At 42.5% G+C, this 19,724-nt stretch overlaps 1 protein-coding gene across 1 annotated transcript in view; it reads left to right on the top strand.

Annotated features, from left to right (window-relative positions):
- The first annotated feature begins 12,208 nt into the window (after window positions 1–12,208).
- ITIH2 (inter-alpha-trypsin inhibitor heavy chain 2) overlaps window positions 12,209–19,724 on the top strand; it is a 41,666-nt gene continuing 34,150 nt past the window's right edge. The window contains exons 1-4 of the mRNA XM_017521154.2: window positions 12,209–12,583; window positions 13,890–13,964; window positions 16,578–16,610; window positions 18,441–18,610. Coding sequence (XP_017376643.1) covers window positions 12,500–12,583; window positions 13,890–13,964; window positions 16,578–16,610; window positions 18,441–18,610 — 362 coding nt within the window. The 5' untranslated portion in view covers window positions 12,209–12,499. The remainder of the gene's footprint in view (window positions 12,584–13,889; window positions 13,965–16,577; window positions 16,611–18,440; window positions 18,611–19,724) is intronic.

The raw sequence follows: 19,724 nt of genomic DNA, 5'->3' as shown, positions 1-19,724 counted from the left end.
AAGTAAAGTTTTTCATATCTATGTCTTTGTGGAAGATGGGAGCCTATGCGGAGATGGGCAGGGAGAGGAGAGGAGGCTCTTTCTCTGCCATGCCTGATATTTTGGGCAGCCTTGTGTGTTGTCCAAAGGCCATCCATCTGCTGGCGAATTTCCTCTTGCTCAGGGGAGTTCAGTCTCTGTCCTATTCAGGCCTTCAACTGATGGGATGAGGCCCACCCACATTATGAAGGGAAACCTGCTTTCCTCAAATCCACCCGTCTCAGTGTAAATCACCCAAAAACCAGCCTCACAGAAACAGAATAATGTTTGACCAAATATCTGGGCACTCTGGCCCAGTTGAGTTGACACATAAAATTAACTGTCACACCCCCAATGCTAGGTTGTGTCTGTTCGTTCCCAGTCCTCACCTCTCCTCTTTCTCAACCGAACCTGTCTGGTGTATTAGCCCATTCTCACACTGCTATAAAGAAATACCTGAGACTGGGTAATTTATAAAGAAAAGAGATCTAATTGGCTCACAGCCCATACGGGAAGCATGATGCTGGCATCTGCCTGGCCTCTAAGGAAGCTCCAGGAAACTTAAAACCGTGGTGAGTTCCTTCTACCTTCCATCAGCTGAATGAGCTATAGGAATTCACTTAACACGCCTTTGGAATGCTCCTTCGTGGCAAATCCAACCGTGACCCCCATCGGGCCAGCTTCAGCGGGACCCCTCTGTCCTCCTGACTGCTCCTGTGTCCCAGCTTGTCTGAATGATGTGAGCAGGTGCATCACATGGCCAGAGCAGGATCTGGACAGTACCGAGGGGATGGCACTGATCCTTTCATGAGAAATCCACCGGGCCATGAGCCAGGCCCCTCCCACCAGTCCCCACCTCCAACACTGAGGATTACAACCGAACATGAGAGTTGGGTGGGGACACAGATCCAAAACATGTCACCTGGTACAAGGGAGGACTCACAGAGTGAGGAGGCCAAAAAGAAGAGACCCGCCCACCCCCACTGAGGGCTCCCAGCCTCACCCTGGACGGCGTATAAGCCAAGGACTCCAGGAGCCACAAGGCTTCTTCTGAATTCTGTGTTAAATTTCTCCATTCTTGATAGAGGTGGTGGTTGCCCCGCATTGTGAAGATACTAAATGCCACTGAGTCGTTCACTTTAAATGAGTAACTTGCCTGGGCACAGTGGCTCATGCCTGTAATCCTAGCACTTTGGGAGGCCAAGGCAGGCAGATCACCTGAGGTCAGGAGTTCAAGATCAGCCTGGCTAACATATAGTGAAACCCCATCTCTACAACAACAACAACAAAAAAAAAATTAGCTGGGTGTGGTGGCAGGTGCCTGTAATCCCAGCTACTTGGGAAGCTGTCAGAAGAATCGCTTGAACCCAGGAGGCAGAGGTTACTGAGATCACACCACTGCACTCCAGCCTGGGAGACAGAGTAAGACTCCATCTCTCAAAAAATTTAAAAAAAAAAAATCATTAAATGAAATGAGTAATTTGCACTACGCAATATAGACATGTAAAAAACCTGCACTTGTACCACCTAAATATTAAAAGAGAGATAATGTCCAAAGACATATTTATTTTGCCTAAACAGGGTCAGCCTTCAGAGTTCCAAGAAATCAAATAAAAATGTAATTACTGCCAATATTTTAAAACTGGAATATCGCAAATTAAAAATTCATACTTTTGCTGGTGCAGTAGCTCATGCCTGTAACCCCAGCACTTTGGGAGGCTGAGGCAGGCAGATCACTTTGAGGTCAGGAATTCAAGACCAGCCTGGCCAACAGGGTGAAACCCTGTCTGTACTAAAAAATACAAAAATCAGTGGGATGTGGTGGTGGACACCTGTAATCCTGGCTACTCAGGAGGCCGAGGCAGGAGAATTGCTTGAACCCAGGGGGCACAGGTTGCAGTAAGCTGAGATCATGCCACTGCACCCAGCCTGGGTGACAGAGTGAGACCCTGTCTCAAAAAAATAAAAATCTTACTTTAAAAATTAAAACATGAAAATAAATAAAATGGTTAATTTGATGTTATATAAACTTTGCCTCAATGTTTAATAATTATTTTTAAAAACAAAAGAAAAACCAACTTGTCATACTCCAATAGTACTAATAGAGTGAACTGACACAGGAATTCCGAATGTAAAATTTGCACCAATTGCAGGTAGGCTGGGATGGAGATATAGAGAAAATTGTAAAATAATAGTGTGTTTTCTGAGACGATTTGATGGTTGAGCTCCACAGTGATAGCCCGTCTATTAGGGGTTTGCGGCAGCCAATAATGAGTTTCGGTGACACGAACATTCTTGAGATGAAGTTGGTTCTTTGAATTCTTCAAAGCAGTTCAAGAGTATTTAATTTAGTGAAGATATTTGCCCCTGCAATTCCCAGATGCAAATGTGTAATCCTACTAAAATATCTTAAATGTCTTGTTGACAATGTTAATTCCTAAGATGTAGAAAAACCCTAACAGTGGTCTGTATGGCTGTATCCAGGCACTTTGATTGAAATTAAATGTGTGCATCAATTACATCCACAATGCAGAATAAAGGCAGCGAGAGTTTGCATGCTAATGATAGCAAGCCCTTCTATGTTGCTTACATATGCAAGGCATAGCTCTAAGTGCTTTACTTACAGTAAACTCATTTAATCCTCTCAACAACCCTACAAGGTAGAGGCTGTGATTATCCTGACTTTACAGATAAGCAGAGACAAAGACAGGTTAAGAACTTGCCCAAGTTCATACGGCTAATAAGTGGTAGCCCAAAGTACGCTTACTTTGTTTTACTTCTTCTTCCCAAAATACTATTTAAGCCCTAGGAATTTAGGCCTATGTGTCTGTGTGCACATGCATGCATTTGTTTAATGTCAGGTTTCAGAATTTGTGACATGATACGATCTTTTTCAGTGTGTCTGTGTTCCAAAAATACAAAGGATTCAGGTGAACATGTTGGCTCACACCTGTAATTCCAGTGCTTTGGGAGACTGAGACAGGAGGATCACTTGAGCCCAGGAGTTCAAGGCAAGCCTGGGCAGCAGAATGAGGCCCCATCTCTACCTATTTATATTTACACAAATTAGCTTGGCATGGTGGTGCATGCCTGTAATCCTAGCTACTTGGGAGGCTGAGGTGAGAGGATCGCTTGAACACAGGAGATCAAGGCTGCAGTGAGCCAAGGTCATGCCATTGCCCTCCAGCCTGGGCAACAGAGCAAGACCCTGTATCTAAAAAAGAGAGAGAGAGAGAGAAGAAGAAGAAGGAGGAAGAGGAGGAGGAAGAGGAGGAGGAGGCGAAGGAAGGAAGGAAGGAGGAAAGAAAGAAAGAAAGAAAGAAAGAAANAAGAAAGAAAGAAAGAAAGAAAGAAAGAAAGAAAGAAAGAAAGAAAGAAAGAAAGAGAAAAGAAAAGAAAAGAAAAGAAAAGAAAAGAAAAGAAAAGAAAAGAAAAGAAAGGAAGGAAGAAAGGAAGGAAGGAAGGAGAGAGAGAAAGAAAGAAAAGGCTCCCCAGAGACTGTTATGAATATCTCCATGCACACAAACTGGAAAGTTTTGAAGAAATTGTTAAATTTCTGGAAATAAACAACCTCCCAAACTGGATCAGGAATTGAAATCCTGAACAGACCAAGATCTAGTTCCCAAATTGAATCTATAATTTAAAAATCTACCAACAAAAAAGAGCCCTGAACCTAATGGATTAATGTTTTAACTCTACCAGACGTAGAAGAATTCTACAAAGACCTGGTACCTATTTTACTGAAACTATTACAAAACTCATTCCACAAAGCCAGCATCATTCTCATACCAAAATCTGGCAAATATACAACAACAACAAAAATAACAATAAAGAAAGAAAAAAAGAAAAGAAAACTACAGGCAGATTCCCTGGTGAATATAGATGCAAAAATCCTCCACAAAATTCTAGTGAACCAAATCCAGCAGCATGTCAAAAAATTAATTCACACCATGATCAAGTATAGTTTATTCCTGGGATGCAGGGTTGGTTCAACATGTGGAAATTAATAAATGTGATTCACCACACAAACAGAATTAAAAACAAAAACCATATGTTTATCTCTATAGATGCAGAAAAAGCTTTCAATAAAATCTAGCATCCCTTCATGATTAAAGGTCCTCAACAACCTAGACATCAAAGGAACATACCTCAATAATGAGAGTTTTCTATGACAAACCCACAACCAACATCGTGCTGAATGGGCAAAACCTGGAAACATTCTCCTTGAGAACTGGAACGACACAAGGATTCCTCTCTGACCACTCCTATTCAACACAGTACTGGAAGTCCTAGCCAGAGCAATAAGGCAAGAGAAAGAAATAAAAGATATCAAAATGGGAAAAGAAGTCAAATGATTTCTCTTTGCTAATGATACAATTCTGTTACTGATGATACAGTAACCAAAACAGCACAGTGCTGGCATAAAATGAAAGGAAGGAAGGAAGGAAGAAAGGAAGGAAGGAAGGAAGAGAAAGAAAGAAATTCCTAGATCCTATAAGACAGAAGCCACCCCTTAGCCATTCTCGTAGTCCTTTGATCTGTCCGTAGTGATCAATACCCTGACTAGCATGTAATAGGTACTTGACACAGTTTTGTTCCATTGAACCCTCCAGTGAATTAGTTACTTTATAAAGAGCCATATCATAACAAACAATTGTAGTGATGACTGACATTTATATATCACTTACTGTGTTCAAGACTGTGTTTGAAATGCTTTACAAAGACTGAGTCTTTACAATAACCCTATGAGATAGGTATGATTATTCCCCTTTCACGGATAAGGAAACTGATGCCCAGAAAGGTGCAGCAACGTGCCCAAGGTCATAGCTAATAAGTAATACAAATTCAGGCTGTCTGGCCTCAAATCCTGTACTCTTAACCACAGTGTACACCGTCTCATGGGCCGTACAGTCTAACAGCGTCCGCTGCATGCAGAAATATTCGGTAACTATTGATTGGTTGATTGGCTGCTTAGTTTCCTGTAATGAGTATCTACATCGTCTCTTACGTAAGTGCAGTTTCTGAATAATACGTTATAAATGAATCACCCTTATATATTCATTCTGTTTGTACATTTTGTATCAGAATCAATCTATAACAGTTTTCATACATGACTATGCTTTGGGAGGGGAAAAACTACATCATTGGTTCTAGTGCTATTGAGTGTGTATTTATTTAATACCAGTGCGGTAAAGCCCCGTATTGTATTATTATCATAGCGTGGCTTAGTCCTTTACATCCGCCAACTGCACGTTTCATCGGTCCCCAGCGTGAGGCGCTGTTTTATCTTCAAGGTCCTGGTCCCTTCCTTAGCACAGGTTCGGTCCATCAGCTGGAAACTAGGCGAGCACCTCCCGCCATCTAGCGGAGACTCCCTTTGAAGACTATTTCAAGGGAATTGCTGAGCTATGGGAGCCTCCTGTGGATACCATCCAATAGCCACAAACAGAGCTACACGTGAAAGTAACAACAGAAACTCTGAATAAAACGGGAGTCTTTCCCCCAATAAGCGGTTGCTCTAAAGTTATTTTCCCAAACTCTCCCAGGTTGCTGCCTCTCGTTCCTGAGTCCACACAGCAGCTTCCTACAGAAAACGCCCTCTGTGAGTCTAGAAAAGAGCACGATCCTGATCCGTTGACCACAAAGACTTACTTTCTGCACTATATGAGGAAGGGGCTCCCGGCAGAGTCAGGGTCATCTCCTGGTGCCTCTGGAGAGGCTGCAGGTCGTGATGGAAAGCACAAAAGTGTGTGGGATCTAATGAAGCTAAAGAGCTTCTGCACAACGAAAGAAATTATCATCAGAGTAAACAGCCTACAGAATGGGAGAAAAATTTTGCAATCTATCCATCTGATAAAGATCTAACATTCAGCAACGACTAGGTACTTAAACAAATTTACAAGAAAAAACAAACAAACAACTCCATTAAAAAGTGGGCAAAGGACATGAAAAGACATTTCTCAAAAGAAGACATCCATGTGGCCAAAAAACATGAAAAAAGTTTGACTTCACTGATCATTAGAGAAATGCAAATAGAAACCACAGTGAGATTATCTCACACCAGTCAGAATGGCAATTATTAAAAAGACAAAAAAAAAAAAAAAGACAAAACAAAACAGATGCTGTCAAGGTTGTGGAGAAAAGGAATGCTTTCACAGGGCTGGTGGGAGTGTAAATTAGTTCAACCATTGTGGAAGACAGTGTGCTGATTTCTCAAAGACCTAGACAGAAATACCATTTGAGCCAGCAGTTCCATTACTTGGTGTATAAGGAATATAAATAATTCTATTATAAAGAAACATGCAAGTGTATGTTCATTGCAGCACTATTCACAATAGCAAAGACATGGAATCAACCTAAATATCCATCAGTGATAGGCTGGATAAAGAACGTGTGGTATATATATTCCATGGAATACTATGCAACCATAAAAAGGAACAAGACTATGTCCTTTGCAAGACATGGGTGGAACTGGAGGCCATTATCCTCAGCAAACTAATGCAGGAACAGAAAACCAAATACTGCATGTTCTCAGTCATAAGTGGGAGCTGAATGATGAGAACACATAGACACATGGCCAGAAGAACACCACACACTGGGGCCTGTTGTAGGGTGGGGGTGGGAGGAGGGAGAGCATCAGGAAGAATAGCTAACAGATGCTGGGCTTAATACCTAGGTAATGGGATGATCTGTGCAGCAAAGCACCATGGCACGCGTTTACTTATGTAACAAACCTGCACAACCTGAACATGTACCCCTGCACATGTACCCCTGAACTTAAAATAAAAGTTGAAAAAAAAAGAAAGTACAAATGTTTGATGCATAGTGACCCTTCCTCAGATAAAGTCACTCACCTTTGCTATCTATGCAAATGTTATTTGAATGTGCTATTCTGAACTGCCAAGTTTGAGGGCCCTCCCAAGATTCTTGCAAATTCTGGGGCTTATTCTTACGGTCACATTGACTTTCTTTCATGTTCAACTCCCAACCTCAGCACTTTCCTCCAGTGGCTGATGTTATTCTATACCAAGATCCAGTTTCCTTCTACTTCCAGGCACAGGGAAGACTGCAATCCCCCACCCTTGAAATTAAGCATGGCCATGTGGCTTGCGGTGGCCAGTGAGCTACAAATGGAAACGCCACGCCACATGTCCAGGTGGAAGCATTTCCCCACGTGTCCTCCATGTTTCCCTGCTCCCTGCCACATGCCATGCCTCTCTCAGCCGGGCCCTCCGGAGTGAGGGCCACACATTTTTCCTGAAATGTGTATGAATAGCATATTCTTGTACAACAGTTTTGAATCTCTATCCTGACCCACCTTCAATGGTTTACCTCTAATTTAGTAAAGTCTTTTATATAATATTTCACCCAGAATTGAATGCAATGTTTTAGGTATGGTCTACACTGGAAAATGCACGGAGACTTTACTGTAGTACTTCTAGAATTTATATTCAGCACACCTTCTTTTTCATCGCTTGTGTTTATTTCAAGCATATTTCATTTGAACCAGTTTAGGGAACTCTAGAGCCCTGTTTCTTACCACTAAATTAATGTCTTCTAGTTAACATCATTATAGTCATCAGAGCTTTTCTGGTTGGATTTGTTCAAACAACTGGTTCTATAATTAACCAGATGAAAATTCATTCCAATTTCATTTCCCACCTCATCCATGATAAACACATTACGGTCAATTTGTGCTTGTCGAATCTGGACCTGCCAGTTTAGAAACAGCACAGCAAAGAGAAGTAAAATTAGTTCAACTTAATGTTCAACCAAGCACTGTATCATCACCAATTCTTTATGCAGTAAATGGCCCCTTGCCATTTGCAAGCTCTAAAATCCAAGGGAAGAATCCGGCTACAACATATGGGAAGTGTTTATGGGTTACATGTGTGTTACCAGCTCCTGGGTCTGCTGAAAATTAGCCTGCCTCTCAAAATCTGATGAGGACTGGCCTATGTCTCTGGCTTGGACTCAAGCCCAACATCTGTTATGCCTGAAGATGGTGTGGTTCCTGCTGCCTCCTGAGACCCTTACGAAGGTCTTGGCAGGGTGCAGTGGCTCATGCCTGTAATCCCAGCACTATGGGAAGGCTGAACAGGAGGTTCTGTTAAGTCCAGAAGTTTGAGACCAGCCTGGACAACATAGTGATACCCTGTCTCTACAAAAAAAATAAGAGGGATTGACTGCATCCTCTCTGCCAAGCTTTATTTCCAGACTCTCTGCACCCTTTGCCCCCACCTCCTGGACTTCGGGGCCCAGGCTGTCTTCCTCCGGCCTCGTTGGTCTGCAGACCCTCCCATCGCACACTTACTCTCAGTGCCCAGTGAGCTTCCCACTTTGCTCCCATCCATAGCTACAGAGCCTGTCGTTAAACCCCTCCCATACACACGTGTCAAAGTGCTTCCTTTTCAAAAGTGTTCTCAAACCATACTTTTAATCGCTGCATGTGATTTTTTTTATTTTTGTAATACATTTTACTTACATGTGACTTTTTAAATCAAGTCTACTACAAGCTCGCCAATCTATATTTACAGAAATCTAATTTTTTTTCCTTTTTGAAAATTGAAGTAACCTAATAGTCATCATTTATAAGCACTTTGAATTCAGAATTTCTTTCTGTGCCCTGCAGTGTAATTAGTCTGGGAAACGATTCATTTAAATGACGTCAGGCCGGGTGCAGTGGCTCACGCTTGTAATCCCAGCACTTCTTTGGGAAGCCAGGGCGGGCGGATCACCTGAGGTCAGGAGTTCGAGACCAGCCTGACCAACATGGCAAAATCCTGTCTCTACTAAAAATACAAAAATTAGTTGGGCATGGCGGCTTGAACCTGAAATCCCAGCTACTCGGGAGGCTGACACAGGAGAATTGCTTGAACCTGGGAGGCGGAGGCTGCAGTGAGCTGACATGGCACCACTGAACTCCAGCCTGAGCTACAGAGTGACTCTGTCTCCAAAAAAAAAAAAAAATGTGGAGACAAGGTCTGGCTATGTTGCCCAGGTCTCAAACTTCTGGCCTCAAGTTATCCTCCTGACTTGACCTCCCAAAGTGTTGGGATTACAGGTGTGAGCCACTGTGCTGACCTGTTTTAACACTACTAGTACTAACTAGCAGTTAATTAACACAATCTGTTCCAGAAACTGCTCTGGGTCTTTCATACATGCTCATAGGTGAGTATTATTTATTATTCCCATTTTTCAGATGAGAACATTGAGGCATACAGAGATTTTCCCAAAGTCATGAAGCCAGCTCGTTAGTCAGAGGGGCAGACTGGGTAAGGGGTTGTCAGGGAGGCTGTCGAACCACCCTGTTCAGTCCAGGTCCCATCGCCACCACCCATCTGGGCCCTACATCTTGACCCTTCCCATTTCTCCAGGCACAGCCTGGCTGCACACATAGCCGGGAGAAAGTCAGTTTTCTACACATGTTTGAGCTCTGATGCCTTCTTTCTGGTTGTAAAGACGTTTTCTTACAGCTTCTTCAAGGATTGTCTGTTTTAATTGCCAAAGATGACACTTGATTACTCTGCTACATCTTTTGACCTCTCGTGACCACATGACTTAACCACTCCGAGCCTTTCATCATCTTTTCAACTAGAGGATTCAGCGAGATAACCTCTCACATCCCTGGTGGCTCAGATATCCAAACACCCTTCGCCCTGTTTACACCTTGGAGGGAGCCACAGTTACTCATGTGAAGGTTCTTCCCATCCTGTACCTGAAATACCAGCACCGGATCTTGTGTGATGGTGAGACCACTTCCAGATGGGATTCTTTCCTCACCAGAAAACACCCAGACACTCTGGGAAGAACAGCAAAAGCTGCTAGACTGGAACTGACCTATCGTGGCTGGTCACATGTCTACTCTACTCTCAATTTCTCTACTCTGGCAATGGATTTGAATTTGAACTTCAGAGGCAAGGAAAACAGAAGAGGAAAGAACTGAAATTCTCAACAGCAAAGCCAAGTTTCCATGGCCTAAGAACCAATGCAAGAGTCCACTCCCTGCTCTCTAACTTCCCGTTTTTGGCTTGTGATGCTGCTATTCGGTTTCAAATATTTTTCTTCTAAAATGTCTTCATCTTCTGGCCCCAAATGACATAAGCCCATACCTGGCTAGGCACACTGGCTCACATGCAATCCCAACACTTTGGGAGGTCAACCTGGGTGGATTGCTTGAGTCCAAGGGTTCAAGACAAGCCTGGGCAACATGATGAAATCACATCTCTACAAAATACACACACACACACACACACACACAAATTAGCTGGGTGTGGTGGTGTGTGCCAGTAGTGTCAGCTACTTGGGAGGCTGAGATGGGAGGATTGCTTGAGTCCTGAAGGTCAAGGCTGCAGTGAGCTGTGACTGCACCACTGCACTCCAGCCTTGGTGACAGAGTAAGACCCTGTCTCTATTTAAAAACAAAAACAAAAAAACCACTCCTCTGAATTAGAGAGGGCAAAAGATGTAGCAGGGTAATCAAAGGTCATCTTTGGAAATTCAAAAAGACCATCCTTGAAGAAGCTAAAACAAAATGTCTTTACAATCAGAAGGAAGGCATCACAGCGCAAATATGTGTAGAAAACCGACCTTCTTCGTGTTATACGCAGCCTGACCCACCAAACAAGCAGGTCAGGGTCCAGAACAGCTATTTTTCCAGTGAATTCAACCAGCTTTGACTTTGGACTTTTACAAACACACTCTTTCACAATGATAGGGCTGGAGCTGAATGCTATAAATGTGAGGCATACCGTCAGCTAAGCCACCATGACTTACACTCCGTGATGAATCCTGTTTACTGATATTTGTCAGAATTCCCAATGAGTACTAAATGTTATCTCTTTGTTCAAACATTATGAAATATTGTGAGGTTTTTTTTCTTATAGATTTGCTACTGGTTTTCACATACATGAAAGTGAATATTCTTGTGGCATTTATAGTAGTGATTTCTATCCTATAAATCAGAGGCATTTAAGTAACAGTGAATATTTTCAGTTCACCATGTCACAGCTGCCCAGGCATGATGGGAGGGGTTGGCAGTGGGTGGGGAGTGCAAGGGCGGAAAGATCTCCGGTTCAAGACCCAGTAGCCTGAATACACAGCCTACTCTGTCGTGCTTCTGAACATTGAGAGAGAGCAAACGCTGTTGTTGATTCTGTTTGTTCGTTTTTGTTTTTGTTTTTAAGACTTTGGGATCAGGCCAAGCGTGGTGGTTCATGCCTATAATTCCAACACTTTGTGAGGCCGAGGCAGGTGAATCACTTGAGGTCAAGTAATGATTTAACACACTTCATATGGTTCTTCAATAGATTAAAAAAAAAAAAAAAAAGCCAGGTGCAGTGGCTCACACCTGTAATCTCAACACTATGGGAGGCCAGGCAGGAGGATCACTTGAGGCCAGAAATTCAAGACCAGCTGGGCAACATAGTGACACCCTGTCTCTCCAAAAAAAAAAAAAAAAACAAAATTAGCTGTGTGTGGTGGCACATGCCTGTAGTCCCAGATACTCAGGAGGCTAAGGCAGGAGAATTGCTTCAGCCCAGGAGTTCTAGGTTGCAGTGAGCTATGAGCACATCACTACTGCCCTTCAGCCTAGGCAACAGAATAAGACACTGTCTGTAAAAATAAATAAAAAGGAAAAAGAAAGAAAAAAAAAGAATTTAAAGATAAACAGGTGCATAGAAGTGCCAGACACCAGAAAGGGCTCAGTGAATTTTAGCTGACATTATTATGATGTCTGGACCATGAATGAGAAGGGGTAATGTAGTGTGTTTCCAGCCTGGGCTTTCTCCAATTCTGAGCCTGGGGAGTACTGATTTCCCACTGACCTGAGCCGGGCTGAAGCGGGCAGCAGAAGCAACAATGTTACCTTAATCAAAAACACTCATGAAGCATCCTCACTGAAGATCTGCCCTGGTGTCCTGCACAACAACTTGCCTGGTTCTTTATAGGTAACAGGTAATCAGTCAGAGAGAGGGGGAGCATGCACAGTGAATTCTTTGCTCAGAAAAACCACCCTGTGTCTTCTCCCACTTTTTCCAAATTTTTTCTGCTTCAATTTAGATCAAAGGATTTAGTTTCTTGGAATAGTTCCGCGCTTGGACCTTTAGAAAGGATGACAATTATCTTTAGGTCTCACTGATTTTAAGATGAATAGAAATCAGCAAAACCAAAAAAAAAAAAAAAAAAAAAGCACATCCGTCTGCCCCTGACTTGTCCTCACACTGAGCAACTGCTTCTGACTTTACTGTTTGAATAACCTCTGGGTGTTCGATCCACCTACACAGCTCGAGTTTGAGCTCCAGAACAAATATTTGTCCCAATTTTGAACAAAGTTAGAGAGCTTTTTTTCCTCTTTTTTTCTTCTTTCTTAAAGCGAACTGTACTCCTCTGCTGTTCCTTTGAATTTGGTTCAGTAGGAAGAAGTGATATTCTCCCCAGACCATCTGCTTTGGGGAGCTTGGCAAAACTGTCCAGCAAAATGAAAGGACTCACGTGCTTTTTCATCTGCTTCTTTCTTTCTGAAGTACCAGGCTTCGAAATCCCCATAAATGGACTTTCCGAAGTAAGTACTTCCAGATCACTCCTTGCTGCTGTCCTGTACATACGCTCAGTAAATAGGCAACTGCAATTGCCATTCAATAGCCTTATTCTGTGTGTAATGGAAACTTACGATAAAATTCATCTGAGTGCAAGTGGTTACTGTTATAATTACTGGAATGTGTATTTACCTTTTAAAGCATTAACAGGTTTTGCATGAGAATTAAGTCAAGGTCAATGGGCAGGCATCAGAGTGTAGCATTTATGGAGCACAGCTACTCACTCCTCATCTAAAAAATGGGGGTAAGAATAGACCTAACCCAAAGTTTGCTTTGAGAATTAAATAACACAGTGTAAACTATCTAGCTGAGTACCTGGACGAGTAAGTGCTTAGTAATTATTAGCTGTTATAATGATGAAGAAATATTATCACTCTTTTACTAGGGGTGTAAGAAAAGTCATTATCAAAGCACATTGTTTTTCATACCTAAGTGAACACTGACATTTGTAATAAGGGCACTTTAAGTATTCCTATTAAAGGGGAAGATGGCAAGCAGGATGGAAAAGTACAAGAATAATTCCCATGGAGTGTAGGTCTCTACAGTTCTCCCCTAGCCATCTTCAACATAAGGAAAGTCTTGGGCTGAAAGTCTGTTTCTGAAAATCATACAGGAGCTATTTTTATGCCAGAAAAGCAAAGTGTGTTATAGGAATATCCCGGCAAATGTAAAGGCTTATCATACTTGCAGAGTGGATCACCTACAAAAATGCCGGAGAATATGATAGCATATTTACAAAGGGAAAATATCACTCTGTTTGCCCTGAAACTAGCATATTTTCCAACACTTAAAAGCCACCAGAGTGTGTTGGAAATCTCAAATTGAAGCCAAGACATCCAAATGTGTTTGTGCTTTTTCAGTCATTTCTAACTGGCATTCCTTTTATAAAATACCTACTTTTTTAACTTCGGGAGATGTGTGGTTTATGTCTGTCCAGTCAGACACTGCAAATGCCTCCATGGTCTACCCAGATACTTCCCCAGATACCCACCTAATCACTGGGTTGTTCTGATCCCTGTCTTACCACCTGTGGGCAAACTCAAAACTGAATTTTCACATCCAACAAATGTGAAGGCGTTACCTTCCATTTGGACATCTCTGAGACGTAGCCAGCAAATAGAAATATATTGAAGAAATCATTTTATGCTAAATTGTGATTGTCAAGAAGCAGAAAAAAGAATATAAAATGATGAATACCACCAGCTATCTCTTTAGCTCGAGATACTTTTTTAACTATCTATTCACAAAAAATTAAAATCCCATTTTTTTAAGTTTGTAGAATATGAAGATCTAGTGGAACTGGCCCCAGGCAAATTTCAATTTGTGGAAGAGAGCCAGAGGTATCAGGTACGGTAAGCTTTACTTCCAATAGGGAAAATAAATGAATGAGATTATGGCGGAAGAAGTAAGGTAAGTGTTAAGATGCCTTCTGCTAGATTTTCTTTCTTTCTTTCTTTCTTTTTTGAGATGGAGTTTCGCTCTTGTTACCCAGGCTGGAGTGCAGTGGCACGATCTCGGCTCACTACAACCTCCGTCTCCTGGGTTCAAGCAATTCTCCTGCCTCAGCCTCCAGAGTAGCTGGGACTGCAGGCATGTGCCACCATGCCCAGCTAATTTTTGTATTTTTAGTAGAGACGGAATTTCACCATGTTGACCAGGATGGTCTCAACCTGTTGACCTCGTGATCCACCCGCCTCGGCCTCCCGAAGTGCTGGGATTATAGGCGTGAGCCACCGCTCTCAGCTGGATTTTCTTAAGAGCTTGTTTTTTTTTTAGCAGAGAAGAGTCCATTGGTCTTATACCTTGGTGGAAAGATCACCCAGGTGAAATAAACAGAGAAATTCACACAGCTGCTCAGCATCCTTCACACCGTAATGGTCAACTTAGTACCTTAAAGAGTACATAAAGAGGCACAGTGACTCCTGCTTATGATTGCAGCACTTTCAGAGGGAGGATCGCTTGAGGCCAGGAGTTCCAGACCAGCCTGGGTAACCTAGCGAGGCCCTATCTCCGCCTCCCATTTAATATATGTATTAGCTGGGTGTAATGGCATGCACCTGTAGTCCTAGCTGCTTGAGAAGCTGAGATGGAGGATCACTGGAGCCCAGGAGTTAAAGGCTGCAGTGAGGTATGATTGCACCAGCCTGGGCAACAGAGAGAAGCCCTGTTCCCAGTCCATTTAAAAAAAAAAAAAAATACACGGCTGTTTTCTTCAAAATTTAAGATTCTGACATTATTTCCTGCCTTATGAGGAAGGATTTCCTCTTAGGAAGGCCTTCTTATTTTAGCGATGACAGACACTTCCCCCTGCAGCCTCACATTCTCCTTCCTCTGGTTACTGAGAACACCTGAGAAGGAGAACTGGCCACGTTGGAAGTTGCAATCCTGGAGGCCACCAGCAGCAGTATAGACAAAACCTTCTAATTAATGGGCTGAGTTTTCCAGAACACCAGAAAGGGCTTGGCTTCTTACCCGTGAGGCCCACATGCTGAGAAAGGAGGTATTTACAGAGGCAGCAAACACTAAGCTGATCAGTGACTTTTATTTTGTATGGGTATGAACTTTTGACTTTCTGAAAATCCATGGGTTTTTTTTTGTAGACCAATAATATTAAAACCCAATAAGCAAGACTTCATGTCACAACTTATTTAGCCACAAGACAGAAAAATTCATCATTGAGGATTGCATTCAAGAAGTCTACAAGAAGAGGTCAACCGCTGACCTCACCATGTCACACAGCACCCGCTAGAACCTCAGATGGCCCCAAATCAGGCAAGCTGAGCTTATATCCAACACCCAGTTTCTTGGACCTTTTTTTTTTTTTTTTTTTAAGTTGAGTTTTGCTCTTGTTGCCCAGGCTGGCGTGCAATGGCATGATCTCGGCTCACCACAACCTCTGCCTCCCGGGTTCAAGCAATTTTCCTGCCTCAGCCCCCCGAGTAGTTGGGATGACAGGCATTCACCACCACACCCAGCTAATTTTGTATTTTAGGGAAAGATGGAGTTTCTTCATGTTGGTCAGACTGGTCCCGAATTCCTGACCTCAGGTGATTCACCCACCTCAGCCTCCCAAAGTGCTGGGATTGCAGGTGTGAGCCACTGCACCCAGCCCTCTTGGACCTGTTGTTAGCAGCTCACCAGACATTACATGTTCACCCACCACTCTTAAGCCACTTACTTTCAAAGGCAAGGGGACTGCCTTTGTCTATGTCCGCAGGACAGTCAAGTGTGTGGATAATCTCCTGGCATCGTGGTTAAGAGCATAGAATTTTCTAGGTGCCAGTCACTGTGCTTGGCTCTGCGGTTACGCTGTAGAGGAAATACATGAAAATCCCTGCTTTTATGTAGCTTAAAGGAATAGGCAGACGTTAGTTAAATAATCCCTCAAATAGAATGAATCTTTATGAAGCAAGCTCTGCAGGAAGGAATATGCTCCTGCGAAAACACTTAGTAAAGGAGACGGACCTAGTCTTGGGGCGTGAGAGATTTTCACTGGAGGAACTCTGCTGGAGCTGAGATCAGAGGGGTGAATCGGAATTCCCTATATGAGGGTTGAGGAACCTAGCGGGAGCAGGGCAGACGGTGGGAACAGCGTGCCCACAGCCTCATGGCAGAATGGAGTTTCCAAGTCTCCATTCAACTGAATAAAAAATGGAGCAAATAGCATCAAGGGGATATACGCTACCCAGGGTGCATTTGGTTGGCTATTTTTATTTAAAAGTTATTTGTTCTAGCATTATATCCAAGAATGACATGCAGGCAACCAAAACTTGAGAAACTCACCAGTGGAAAATAGTTTTCAAGAATGTTCAGTATTTATGTCTCAGCTCCAGTGAATGAATAACGGCTCAGTATTGAAGAAAAATTAAAAAAAATAATTTTGACTGAGGAAATGGTTTTGGCCGTCAAGGTAGTGAGTGACATACAGTTGGAGAATGATTTTCTAACTTCCTTTCACAGAGAAGCCTTCCGGGAGAATCGGGAGAAACCATGGTAAGTTGACTTTGATGATGTCACAGACTGAATGATTTTCCTGTTAACCATTGCTGGGAAATCAATCTGGGTGTCTCTTTTATCTTTGTCACGGAGTATTTACCTGACTTTTGAAATACTGCCTTGCCCAACTGTTTGGCAGTGTTTCTAAAATTCAGCTTTGAAGAGTGCAGTCTTTTCAGACAGGAGAGAGGCCACCAAGAAATGAAGGGTCCCTTCTCTTTGTCTTCTTGAGTTTTGCCATATAGCATGGGCTCCATCCCATTATATAAATTTATGTATTTATTCCAACTTAACCATTTTGATTTATGGATTTATTTTTATTTATTTATTTTTTTTTTTTTGAGACAAGAGTTTTGCTCTTGTCTCTCAGGCTGAAGTGCAATGGCGCAATCTCAGCTCACTGCAATCTCCACATCCAGGTTCAAGCAATTCTCCTGCCTCAGCCTCCTGAGTAGCTGGGATTACAGGCATGTGCCACCACACCCAGCTAATTTCTGTATTTTTAGTAGAGACAGGGTTTCACCTTGTTGGCCAGGCTGGTCTTGAACTGACCTCGGGTGATCTGTCTCAGCCTCCCAAAGTGTTGGGATCACAGGTGTGAGCCACCGAGTCTGGCACCATTTTTATTTAAAGTATGACACCTGACAGCTTTGGAGAATAAAAGAGTGCCCATGGGAAGGAAATCTTAAACACAAAATGGCCCAGTTCCCTGAGATGTTCAGAGTAGACCTTCCTGCAGCAAGAAAACAGCCAGCCTGAGGAAGTGGTTTATGTTGTGCTTCCTGCCCTGAACTGGTGAAAACCTCCACAGGTGCGCACTTCAGGGGGAGGAAGGACACGTAGATTAGATTAGCCTGGATTTTACTTTAGCTTGACATGAGCTGCATGGTTAATGAGTCGGAAGGCTTAATGTTGGACTGCAAAGTGTGGGGAATGAGACCTGGTGTTGAGACCAGTAAATTCTTTTGGAGAAAAAAGCAAAATCTAATGGGTCCCATAGTTGCCAAAGACCTGAAGGAGCTTGCTGCTCTCAGGCACCTCCTCAAAGATGTGGGTTTCTAGGACTTTGCCTTTGAGCAGCATACTTATATATGAGATTCTTCACACTGGAGCTGCCTTTAAATCAGTAGCGATCGGGCAAGGAGGTCCGGAGTGTTGGACTGATACCTGCATCAGAATGCCCTCTCCAAGATCAATGTCCTTCGCTTACACCAATCAGTGTTCTCCTAGCTTAGTTTGACTTGGGGGAAAAGAAAAGGACTGCAGGTGAAATTATAATAGACATACAATCTTAATTTGTCTATTACAAATTAATAGGCAAGACTGCCTTCTCTATTAAGGTAGAGTTGTAGGGAGGGTTGCTGGAGGTCACATGTGGGTTTCTACCCCACAGCACCTGTGTCTGCCCCTTACTGAAGATGAAACCAGGGTCCTCTTTCAACCTCACAGTCCAGTATCCTTTCCCCAGCTGGTGGTCCTGCGTTTGGAGCTATTTCCTGGACTTCCTCCATCCCATCTGGCTTTCTACAGCCATTTTCTACTTGTATTCTAATGATTTTTGAAAAATCATTATTTATAGATTCCTGGGGCTGAAAATGCCTTTTAACTCAAGGTATTTTGAAACGAAGGCAGAGTTCTGCTCGTTGGGTGTTCCAAGAAGTTAGGGGAATGCTTAATCATACCTGAGTTCTGTCCTTACCAATGCCCTGGAATTGTTCTGCTAGTAAAACAAGTAAAATGCAGTGCTGCTAACATCAAATGCACTACACCTGATGAAGTTCTGTGTGATTTTCGATTAGTACAGTTATCCTTTCTTGCCAATTTCAGGAAGAGGTTGATCAAGTAACTCTTTATACCTATAAAGTCCAGTCTACCATTACTTCTCGGATGGCCACCACCATGATCCAGAGCAAACTGGTGAACAACTCCCCGCAGCCTCAGAATGTAGTGTTTGATGTTCAGATTCCCAAAGGAGCCTTCATTTCCAACTTCTCCATGTGAGTAACTTCTGTGTAGAGCCAGAAATTGTGTGTTCTCTACTCACAGAATCGAAACCCCTCATAGTTAGAATGGACCTTCATGGTCCACTGTCCCAATGGCTCTCACCTCCAGAGCTGTGGACCATCTGGATGTCAGGGGTCATTGTGAGGTTGGTCCCAATAATTTGATCCTATTCAAAGCATTAGACTTTGTGAGTTATTTGCTTTTTATTTCTAATAAGTAAAAGCAAACAAGGCTATCTCTATGGTAACAACCTCACTTACTTGTATTTTAATATACTTTCTTGGGAGGAGAAAAATATACTGGGTTGCTCTGGCTTATAGGAAACCACATAAAAGCATGTGTACAGCAGTCAGTGTCATCTGCCATATGTTTCTCTATGGGAAAAAAAAAAAAGTTGAGAAGCACAGATTAAATCCAATCACTTATCCAGTGCTTGACCGCGTCTATAACACCCCTGACACATGTGTGATGATTTGCTTAATGATAAACTCACTGTTTCCCAAGGCAATCAACTCAATGGTTGACAGCCTGTTAGAGTCATTTCTTGCACTTAATTTAAACATTTTCCACTTTCTACCCAATGACTCTAGTAAGAATCACATAGAATTTTTAAAAAGCTCTCTACAAAATACACATTGAAGTGCTCACAGATGAAATGATATGCCCTGAGCTCAGCTTCTTAACAACTGAGGTGAAAAGCATGAGGGTATAGACCGATTAAGATCGGCCGAGTCCTCACAATGGTGTAGGTCAGTGATGGCTTCATGGACATCACATATTAGTCTCTCTATTTTCTGTGTGTGTGAAATTTTTCATAATAAAAAATGTTAAACCATGCCAATACTTTCCAAACTGTTAATGCCAGTTATCTACTTGGAGGCTTTGTGTGTCAAAGGTAAATATTCTGTGTTCCTCCAAGTGACTGAAATGATTTCTATGTCCAAATATCAAGGTGGCCATCCCAGAGTATATACCAGGTGGTCAGCGTCCCTCTCAAGTTGCCAAGAACACAGCACAGAATCGTGCAAAAAGCCTAGCTATTATTTTTTATGAAGACGTTAGGTTGAGTTACTTCTCATCCACTTTTTTTTTCTTTTTTTTTTTTTT

This window comes from Cebus imitator, unplaced genomic scaffold, assembly GCF_001604975.1.
Source record: "Cebus imitator isolate Cc_AM_T3 unplaced genomic scaffold, Cebus_imitator-1.0 Scaffold20, whole genome shotgun sequence".
NCBI lineage: Eukaryota > Metazoa > Chordata > Mammalia > Primates > Cebidae > Cebus > Cebus imitator.
The sequence above is the reverse complement of the archived record's forward strand: the minus strand, read 5'-3'. Positions and strand labels throughout refer to the sequence as shown.